The sequence below is a fragment of the Marmota marmota genome, unplaced genomic scaffold, assembly GCF_001458135.2.
Source record: "Marmota marmota marmota unplaced genomic scaffold, marMar, whole genome shotgun sequence".
NCBI classification, from domain to species: domain Eukaryota; kingdom Metazoa; phylum Chordata; class Mammalia; order Rodentia; family Sciuridae; genus Marmota; species Marmota marmota.
The window spans coordinates 4,574,836-4,586,130 of record NW_025999998.1 but is presented as its reverse complement, the minus strand read 5'-3'; the positions used below and the strand labels follow the sequence as shown (position 1 = coordinate 4,586,130).

Genomic DNA, 11,295 nt, shown 5'->3' with positions numbered 1-11,295 from the left:
GGCCTTTTTTTTTTTTTTTTTTTTATTTTGAGACAGGGTTTCGCTAGGTTGCTTACAGCCTCGCCAAGTTGCTGAGGCTGGCTTCAAACCTGTGATCCTCTTGCCTCAGCCTCCTGAACTGCTGGGATTACTGGCCCCACACTACCATGCCTGACTAATGAGTCCCTGTTTCAAAATAAAAGAGGATTGTGGATATATTTTCATGGTAGAATTCCTAGCATGTGCAATGTCCTGGGTTCAATCCCCAGTACTATAAAAATAAATAAACGAAATAAAATTCTCTGCTAAATAGGTAAAATAAACTGCCAAAAATCAGATCAAAGTTATTCATTCATCATATAACTGAGACTCATTAAAGCAAGTCAGGGTGGAAAGAAGACTAAAGAAATCAGAACCCAAACGGCTTGTAAACTGCTCATAACCTTGTTGCCCAGCACCTGCCCCAAAGCTCCTGAATCATTCACAATAAGCAGCTCAGGCCCTCAGTCCATGTCTCATGAGTCGGTCACTGACCCTCGAGGGACCAACCTGGGGCTGCCTCACCTCTCTCCAAACCAGCTGACCTGAGCTAACTAGCGGACCTTGAAGTCCTTGGCACTGGATCTGCCAATACTCAAGTTCAGCTGAACTCAATCACCACATTCCTCTCTTCCTGCTCCCAGATCACTAAATAATATAAGGGAGAGGAGACCCTGACAAGCCTTACAAATCCAAACCATTCAATCTCAGCAGGTCCTCCATGCAGGCTGACCTATGTTCTTACCACCCAGATAACACACAATAGCTCTTCTGAAACTCTTCTGTTTCCTAATGCTCAGTCTCACCCTTCCTGCCCCTCTGCAGCAAGATCATCAGGCAGATTTTCAACTCCTCCCTTCTCAGAGAGTCCTCGTGTTTTTATGTAGACTTTCTTCCCTCCTGTATCTAAGAAAAGTCCAGAATATAGCACTAGGTCCTCACTTCCCTGCTGAAAATGTGCCTTCCTGACCCTGATGACTTGATCACAGATTGCACTGATCCATCTACATGCTCTATTTGCTAACATCTCAACTTTGTCTTTCTTCCCTACACTCCATCCCTGGGTAATATCACTCATTTCCATGGACTCATTCAAAAGACTAAGTCTGCAATTTCATCTCTTTTCTCTTGAGCTCTAAACTCTACTTTCAGACTCTTGCCCCAACTTTTCCAAATGCTCCAAGAGCACCAAAAATCTAATTCTGCTTAAGAATTTGATCTCTCCTTTCTCTAGGACCCTGTTCTCTCCCTGTTAATGACATTGCCATAACCACAAAACACTCATACTGGAAATTGACAGTCTTAATTATTGCCCTTCTGGATCAACCACCATGTTTGTACTGGAGCCATATTTCTCAAAGACTGTCCCTAGCCATTGACAAAGCCCAGAAGGAGAACTAATGCAGACTCATTCCTGCGAGACATGAGACTTCTCAGGCGGGTTGCTTTAACTCAAGAACTCTTGGCCTAAATGAACTTTTCTTAGATTTGTGCATCAGGGTAAGACTTTTTCTGCCCAATTCTCTTCCATCTCTCTCTCCTCTCACCAGGGTCAGACTTGCATTAGTCTGCGTACTCCTCTGCCTTCTCCTGCTGCCATTGCCAATAAATGTCTTGTGTAACTAACTTTATTTTTGGTGTCTGCTTCCTATGGGACTGAACTAATGAGCATTTAATATATCACATCTAAACTTGCCAAAAATCTCTCAGCTGTTTCTCTGCCTCCGATCTCAGAGGCACTCAGCAAAACTCTGCACTCTGAGAAATGGCTAGGCTGAATCCTACTGATGGCTGTGATAACTTCTAAAGTCTCCCCATTACTTAGGTGGGTGGAATCCTTTACAGCTCTGAGCCCTCCAGATTGTGGCCCCATACCTTCAACGCCCCTCTGCAACTTAACAGTCTACTCACATGGTGTATTCAACATTCCTAAAATACCCACATCCTCACATACTTCTATTCCTCTGCTGATGCCTTAGCCTCAGCCAGAGTATTGATCCCATCTGCAGAATCATAGCATTATTCAATATCTGTCTCCCTATCATATATGACCTATAGTCCAAGACCATATCTTTATTATCTTTTACTTCCTTACTCTTACATAGCCAGTTTTTAAAACAGTACTTCCATAAGTCTCTCAATAAATGTGGAATGGAAACAGAAGGAGGAAGCTGTAGAAGCAGATGTGATAACAGAAACTCACTGCTCATAAAGGTGATGGCAAATGCCATGCAAAAACCATAAAGCTTTGTAGTCTATGGCATTTCATGCATGGGCAAATGGTCCTATGTACTTTAATAATCCCAAGGATAATTCCACACTTACAGTTCAGTGTAAATGATTTCATTTTGATTCAAGGAGCATTTTTAGAATTATATAAAATTCATTATAATTTAAGATATGGAGTATGTACAAATTTCAATGGTTGTGATAGTTTTAGAAGTATGCTTGCAGAGGATTCTTTTTTTCTTTTTTATATGTATTTTTTAGTTGTTGATAGACCTTTATTTTATTTATTTATATGAAGTGCTGAGAATTGAACCCAGTGCTTCACACACGCCAGGGAAGTGCATACCGGTGAGCCCCAGCCCCTTGCAGAGGATTCTTAAGGAAATGAAACTATTTGGTATGATACTATAATGATAAATAAAAGTCCTTACACTGTTATTCAAACTTTTAGAATGAACATTAAGGCTGAACCCTAATGTAAACTGTGGGTTTTAGGTGATGACAAGGTATTAGTATAGGCCCATCAGTTGTAAAAAATATACCACTCTAGTGGAAGATATTGATAATGAGGGAGACCGTGCTTGTGTGGAGCCAGAGGTGTATAGGAAATCTCTGTATGCTCTGCTCAATTTTGCCATGAACCTAAAGCTGCTGTAAAAGATAGTTTACAGAAAAAATTAGACCTACAAATTTGTTTATACTCCTCACTTCAAAATGTGACAACTAATTCTTCGTTTGACTGCAGGTCAGACTCTGGCTGACTAATGTATGAAATATGGCACAAGAGATGCTATGGTATTTCTAAAGCTAGGTCATAAGATGGACAGCTTCTGTCCTGTTTGCTTTCTCAAATCACTGGTTCTGTGGCATCCAGCTACCATGGTGAAAGGACACCCCAAAAGCCTGTAGACAGACCCGTCTAAGGAACTAAAGACACTCCACTTTACAAACCAGCATCAACTTGCCAGCAGTGGATCCTCCAGTTCAACTGAGCATCCACCAACATGTGACTGCAAACCCCCTAGAGACTCTACCCTCCTAAGAGACTTCAATCCCCACAAGAGACTGTAAGCCAGAGCCCACAAGCTAGGCTGCTTTTTTTTAAAATTTATTTTATTTTATTTTTACACAAATGGAACACAACTTTTCATTTCTCTGGTTGTACACAGGCTGCTCTTGAATTATTGGCCAAGAAACTGAGGATAGTAAATATTTGTTATTGTTGTAAACCATCAATTTTTTTTTTTTTTTTTTCAGTACTGAGGATTGAGTCCAGGGGCACTCCACCACTGAACCACATCCCAGCCCTTTTTATTTTTTTATTTTGAGACAGGGTTTCACTAAGTTGCCCAGGCTAGCCTTGACCTTGGGATGCTCTTGCCTCAGCCCCCCAAGTAGCTGGGATTATAAGCATGCAGCATCAGGCCCAGTTAAGCCATCAAATTTGTTAGTAATTTCTTATGTAGTAAAGGATAACCTAAACAATAGCTTTTCCAAGAGAATCAATTTTAAAAAATAATGTTAAGGCCAGGTATGGTGGCACATGCTTGTAATCCCAGTGACTTCAAAGGCTGACAGGAGAATTACAAGTTCAAGACCAGTCTCAGCAACTCAGTGAGTCCTAAGCAACTTAGTGAGACCCTGTCTCAAAATAAAACACAAAAAGGGCTGGGGATGTATGTCAGTGGTAAAGTGTCCCTAGGTTAAATCTCCAGTACAAAATAAAACTTTAAAAAATTATACAATTTATGTGAACTGATATTGACGATACTGGATGAATTCCATGATCCTTTAACAAGATGCAGAGGAAAAAATTTGACATTTTATATTCTTTGCCTGACAAGCATGACCTATTTGGCCCCTCATCACCATATGCCAGCATGTTTGTACCCTTAATATATCCAAAAAAAATAAGAAAACACCAACTATTTTAATATTAAAGGTTAGATTTATAAAGACTTGGATTTCTAACTTGGCATTCTAATTTTAAGAAGAGGGAAATGATTATGATTTAGGATTCATCTCTTTTAAGTAAACATTTTTACCCCTCCACTTCTGTCAGGAAATACTTTCACATTTACCTGACTCTCCACAAATGATTGACAGCATTATTCTTAGATTCCAGCAAAGATGACAGTGCAACAATTCTCAAGTGCTTCCCTAATTATGCCTGGCATGTTGCATTATTCCATTTTCTTTTTCTCAGAGAAATACAGCCTTTGAGGTTTTCCCTGCTTGTATAACACATTTACACATAAAAAGTCAATGCAAAAATATCATCTTTGCTTCTAACAAAATATGTATTTCAACTACTACCGCCATTTCTGAAATTCCTATTTTCACACCCAATGTTACACCATTTCTGAATAATCATGACATTGTTTAAAATATTTTTTAGTTGTAGATGGACACGATAACTTTATTTTATTTATTTATTTTTATGTGGTGCTGAGAATCAAACCCAATGCCTCACATTTCCTAGCCAAGTGTTCTACCACTGAGCTACAACCCATTTTTTTTAAAGAATTTTTATTTATTTTTTATTTTTATTTTTTTAAGAGAGAGAGAGAGAGAGAATTTTTTTAATATTTACTTTTTAGTTTTCGGCGGACACAACATCTTTGTTTGTATGTAGTGCTGAGGGTCGAACGGCCCGGGCCGTACGCATGCCAGGCGAGCGCGCTACTGCTTGAACCACATCCCCAGCCCCTACAACCCATTTTTTATTCAAGGTTCTCATGGCATCTGGAATCTATTTATTTGTTTGTTTATTTATTTATTTCCAGCAATTGCACTTAGGGAATCTCTACCATTGAGCTACATCCCCAGCCCTTTTTCTTTTTTATTTTTGAGACAGGGTCTCACTAAGTTACGTAGGGCCTTGCTAAATTGCTGAGGTTGGCCTCAAATTTGTGACCCTCCTGCCTCAGCCTCCTGAGTCACTGGAATTACAGGTGACATCTAGAACTTTTTAACTTCCTGACTTAATTTATATTAAGAAGGCAAGATGAAAGCATCTTGGAGATAGTGACCATATTTATTCATAAGTATATCCTCATAGTGCCTTACTATTACAGAGAGTCAAACATGTAACAATTTAGTGCCCAGGTGTGGTGGTACAGGTCTATAATCCCAGCAATTTGGGAGACTGACACAGGAAAATGGCAAGTTTGAGGTCAGCCTGAGCAACTTAGTGAGATCCTGTCTCAAAATAAAAAATAAAGCTGGTGTGATGGTCCACACCTGTAATCCCGGGGATTCAGATGGTTACAGCAGGAGGATTACAAAGTTCAAACTCAAAGCCAGCCTCAGCAATTTAGTGAGGCCCTACGCAACTTAGCGAGATCCTGTTTCGAATTAAAAAAAAAAAAAAAAGATGGGGAGCTGGGAATATGGCTCAGTGGATAAGTGCCCCTGGGTTCAATCCTCAGTACCAATAAATACATAAAATAAATAAAAATGGCTGGAATGTAGCTTAGTGGTAGAGTACCCCTGTGTTCAGGGCCAAATACAAAAAAAAAAAAAAAAAAATTAGGCAATAGGTTGTTTGTTCAAGGTATTATTCAGATTATTCGGATCAGCAGGTGTCTACTTAGTAAGAATTAATGACACCTTCAATAAATGAATGGATAAAGAGACTGTGGTATATATACATAATAGAATATTACTAAGTATTAAAAGAGAATAAAATATTGGCATTTGCAGGTAAATGGATGGAGTTGGAGAACATCATGCTAAGCAAAGTAAGCCAATCCCAAACAACCAAAGGCTGATTGTTCTTTCTGATAAATGGATGCTGATCTACAATTGGGGGAGTGGCCATGGGAAGAATGGAGGAATTTTGAATTGGGCAAAGGGGAATGAGGGGAGGCGAGCAGGATGGGGGTAGGAAAGATGGTGGGATGAGAAAGACATCTTTACCTTAGGTACATGTATGATTGCACAAATGGTGTGACACTACACCATGTACCGGAGAAATGAAAAGTTGTGCTTAATTTGTGTACAATGAAATGAAATGCATTCTGCTGCCATGTATAACTAATTAGAACAAACTTAAATAAAAACAAAAAAGAATTAATGACAAGCTGGGTGTGGTGATGCATACTATAATCCCAACAATTTGGGTGACTGAGGCAAGAGGATCACAAGTTTAAGGCTAGCCTGGGCCACTTAGTGAGACTCTGTCTCAAAATTTAAAAAAAGAAAAGACTGGAGATGTAGCTCAGTGACAGAGCACCCCGGGTTTAAGCCCTAGTACTCAACCACCCCCCAATAAAGAATTAATGACAAAAGCATAAGATAAATTCTGTTGTGGAGGAACTGATAGGCATCAGCCTGTCCATATTTCAAAACAGAACTCTCACACACAATTTGTACATAAACTAAAAATCTTATCTACAAAAAATCCAGGAAGACAGCCTACTGTAAATTATCTTTGCCAGAAAACCAGATTGCTATCCCTAATTACAATCCAGGAACTGAGCAAAAACTTCCATAACAATAGTTTGTAAATGGTCAGGACCTGATTAATAACTGGCAATTTCCCTAATTTTTTCCCACTTCCTAGTTTGGACCAACCAGACGAAGCCAAATATACACCCCTAACCAATCACTTTGGATGTTCTACTTCTAGTTTGCCCTCCTGCAGCAGGGCCATTCCTGCAGCCTTCCCTTTTACCATTCTGAAGCTTGCCCTTTGGCCAAAACTCACATCCAACCCAACTGGAGTGAAGAAGTCACCACCTGCAGCTGCATTACATAATGCCCCTTCCCTCTGGTCACTGCCCTCATTAACCATCTATTAAAAATCACTCTAAAGTGATTAGAACATCTATCATATGCCTCATTCCAACAACTCAGCTCCTTAGCTCTAGCTCAATAATTTGAACATTAGGGAATTTAGTCTCTTTGCTCTCTTTCCAAGTTGCCCATGATAAGCAACGCAGTTTTGTGTAAACTTTAATCCCTGCAGATTTTGTAAGGTTAGTTCAGTCTAGTTCAATCTGGCTATTTGGAGATGACTCCACTGAAAACACTGCACAGCAAGGCACACTGTGGCTAAAAGGGACTGGCTTGGTTAACAAAGTATTTTAAATTTTGTATTAATTAGCCAGGTACAGTGGCACACACCTGTATTCCCAACAACCTGAGGGACTCAGGCAATAGGATTGCGAGTTCAGAATCAATTTAGTTATAAAGAGAACTGGAGATGTAGATATAGCTCCAGTTCTGAACCAAAAGAAAAAAGCTAACTTTGTATTAATTACAAAATGAATATATGGTATGGCAGAAAGTGCAAAAAAAAAATGAAAAGCTAAAATCACAAATGATGACACAAGAGAACCCAATGTTCCCTTTGAAATACATTCTTCTCATTTTTTTCTTTTGTTTTGTTTTGGGGGGTGAGGAGCATCTATGATTAGGAGAGGGAAATTTACCTGAATAGGATTAAACTGATAGGGTTTTGATCTGAGTGACTTTGCTTGTTTCTCTCTATAATGACTAAGAGTCCAGTTGATAAAACATTTTTTCAAAGCACTTCTCAAGTGTCTAAGGAAAGGTCCATGTCTCCTGACTGATGGAACCACCTGTACTTCCCCAATATTGACAGGCTGCTCTGTCCTGTAAGTGCTGGTCCCTCTACCTGAAGCAATCTCCTCCAGGATTTTCCAGCACAGCATCATGGCTCCTTCATTACTTAGCCTACACTTCAATCACCCAGGTGTTTGGCCTGGGTGCTCTCACACCTGTGTCCTCAGTGTACTAACTCATTTCCACTGGAGGTGTTGACATATATGGTATAGTGATTCCTCTGTGACTGAGTTTGTGCATTTCTGTAAATGAGGTACTTCAGAAGAGTCAGGGCAGGAGTTTTCTACTTTGCATAGGGCACCATGAAGACAATACAGAGTAGTGGTTGGAGTGAGGGCGGTGAATCTGGGTTTGTATTTTGCCTCCACCAAAAGGTCACAGGCTGTGACCTTGGGCAAGTTACATATTCTCTGTATACCGTGGTTTCTACCTTTTCAAAAGGTAGATAACATCTGGGCACATGCCTGTGGTCCCAGATACTTGAAGTGGGAGAATCAGTTGAGTCCATGAGTCAGATACCAGCCTAGGCAACATTGTAAGAGAATGTCTCAAAAAAAAAAAAAAAGGATAAGAAAGAAAGAAAGCAGGGATAGATAATAACCCTGCTTACCTTATAGGGTTATAATAAGGATCAAATAATAATACATGAGGGGTTGCATAGCTCAGTGATAGAGCACTTGCCTAGCATATGAGGCACTGGGTTCGATCCTCAGCACCACATAAAAATAAATAAAAGTATTGTGTCCATCTACAACTAAAAGTAATTAACAAAATAATAATAATAATACATGAAAAGCTCTTTATTTGGGGTGGAGGACTAGGAATTGAACCCAATGGCACTTTAGCACTGAGCTACATCCCTAGCCCTTTTCAAATTTTATTTTAAAACAGTGTTTCACTAAATTGTGTGGATCCTCCTGCCTCAGCCTCCTGAGTCACTGAGTTGTTAAAGGTAAACACCACCATGCCCAGCTGAGAAGCAATGTAAAGCAATATACAGCAAGTGATAAGCACTACATAAATGTTTGAGATTATTCAGTTATGCATAAAAATTAACCCAAGTATCTCCACACCACTTACAACTTTCACAATCTTTTTAGTCAGCAGTGAGGGAATTTAAAACTCCTATAATTTGCTCTTACTACAGTTATCTTTGGACAAGGCAAAAACTTGGTTCAGAATTCCTCTGACTACACTAGAATGCACGCTCACATGAAACCAAGTTTGGATAATGCTGCTCCATTATTAAATGGAAATGCTGCTAACAGAGGTTACCTGGACCAATTTACTCCCACTATGTAGAAAACATTCATTAGCCATAACATGAGCACACCTCAGAGTAAAACATCCATGTCTTGCGAAGGCATCCTCCCCACCCTCTGCTCACTATTCCAAGAAGCAAGCTTTGCTGGACAGCCTGACCATTTCAGGGCACAGGGGACTCCTGACTGTGCAATGTTTTCTGAGTCACCTCAGACTAACCAGATGAAACCAAACCAAAATGTCACAGAAGCTTCTAGGTTTAAAGTTTACACTCAAGTTGCAAAGTACTTCTGAGTCTGCTTCCAAAAGAGAGGAGAAACAGGAATCATCTGATGGCCAAATTACTCAGCAGAACCAAGTAGCTGAACTAAAAAAGAATAGACACATTTGATGTATTTTCCCAGGTTTTGATGCTCTTAAAAGAACATCTTATTTCAGATTACATTGTAAAAAATAATAATAATAACAACAACAACTTAAACATTCTGACTTTGAAAGTCTCACTCAGGAAGGCATTCATTTGTTCAAATACTCACCTAAGGCTCACAATATACAACCCTTCACTTTTCACACAATGAATTAGAATTCTGATTTCCTGAAATTGAAATAGATAAAGCTTCCAGCTAGTTCTAGGTATCAATCCATTTAATTCAACAAAAGGTGCAGACTTTCTTTTATGAGTTCTCTGCCAGCAGATTGAAAGCAACAAGAGCAATGTCCTTAGCACAGCTTGAGGTACAGAATTAGCCAATGGTGTGGGGACAGGTTCCATACCTCAAGTCACCTACTTTAAAACAAAACAAAGATTGCACTCAATAATTCTTTCCTATCACAGAAACTAAACAGCTCCTGTCTCTTCACTTTACTCCAAGAAGTAAAAGAGCAAGTATCTCCCTGATTGAAAATGAGATGACTAGGTGAAATCCGCAGGCCCATCCCCATTTTTTATAAGAGCTCTTCAGCTCTGCCTGTGACCTTGATTTGTAGACTCTACCCTCATTTCAAGTAAGTCAAATACCCTCATAAAAATACCTCTGACGGGCAATCTTTAGACCATTAAAAACATCTCAAATATAAAATCCCAAGAAAGTCTATGAGTAAACTGAGCTTTTGTGGCCAAGCATGAATCTTGTTTTTCTAGAAAAATCGTTGGGACCTGAAAAATCCTGCTGCCTTTCAGTAGGTAAGTAACAAAATCTGGATACCAGATAAACTACCTGAAGCTACTGTGATATACAGAACCTTGGGCTGGGGAGGGACGAAGTCTGGGTCTCCTTCCATGTCTGTTTCTTCCCTAGTCGGCTTGATTTCAGGCAATTCCCTTTTCCTTTCTGAGTTTATCCTAATCTGCAAAGAGGAGATGACAACTCTCAACACAAAGGAGGGGAGAACCCTGCACTTGGGAGTGCTTGGGAACTGGGGAGTCTTCCACATGCCTGGCTGGGCCCTAGGATAAAGACTTAGAAAGCAGCTGTGTCTCCCGAAACCAACCATCCCACTCTCTTGCGGCCTCCAAGGTAACCGCAACTGTTTCATTCTAGTCAACATATTTCCAGTTTCGAGCAATCCTACCCCAGAGCTGGACCTTCAGAGATTTACGGAAGGCCAATGGGCCTGAGCAAGCGGAACTCAAGAGAGACCCCAAGGCCACTTACAAATAGGGTCTTCCATTTTCAAGGGTCTTTTCAAGCGGATGCTGGCAGGGACCGTCTTCTCGATCAGTTCATCAATGCTCTAAAATTAAAACGCAAGCCGGTGAACACTAAGGGCAGAGTAAACTGCCCTGAGTTAAGAGGCACCTCTGTGTTTTGAATCTACAAAGGCTTGTGAGAGCCTCATTTAAATCGCCTAATTAGGTGTTCTTTCTAAAAAGAAAAACTTTGTGCAAACCAGAAATCACTTGGAGGAAAGAAAATCATGAAGCGGGGTGGTGAATTGAGTTGGATTTAGGCTGCAACTGGGAGATAACGGGATAAACCCTCCGGGGGTCTTTCTGCTCTTCTTACAAAGTTACAGTTTATGTGCAGGGCTGCTCAGGTTAGGGGCGGTTCTTACATGTACGGTTTTGAGACAAGAAGAGCGGGTGCAGCGTAAAGTAAACTGTGGAAGATCAAATGCATGACCTCAGGCCGGGGGCTCAGGCCGGGGACCCACGCGGAGGGAAGCAGAGTTTAGGGCTGGAGCCCCTAAATT

The 11,295-nt window shown here is 40.2% G+C and overlaps 1 protein-coding gene across 1 annotated transcript in view; it reads right to left on the bottom strand.

Annotated features, from left to right (window-relative positions):
• Window positions 1-11,295, bottom strand: part of Gldc (glycine decarboxylase) — an 86,004-nt gene that overhangs the window by 74,040 nt on the left and 669 nt on the right. The window contains exon 2 of the mRNA XM_048806775.1: window positions 10,758-10,836. Coding sequence (XP_048662732.1) covers window positions 10,758-10,836 — 79 coding nt within the window. The remainder of the gene's footprint in view (window positions 1-10,757; window positions 10,837-11,295) is intronic.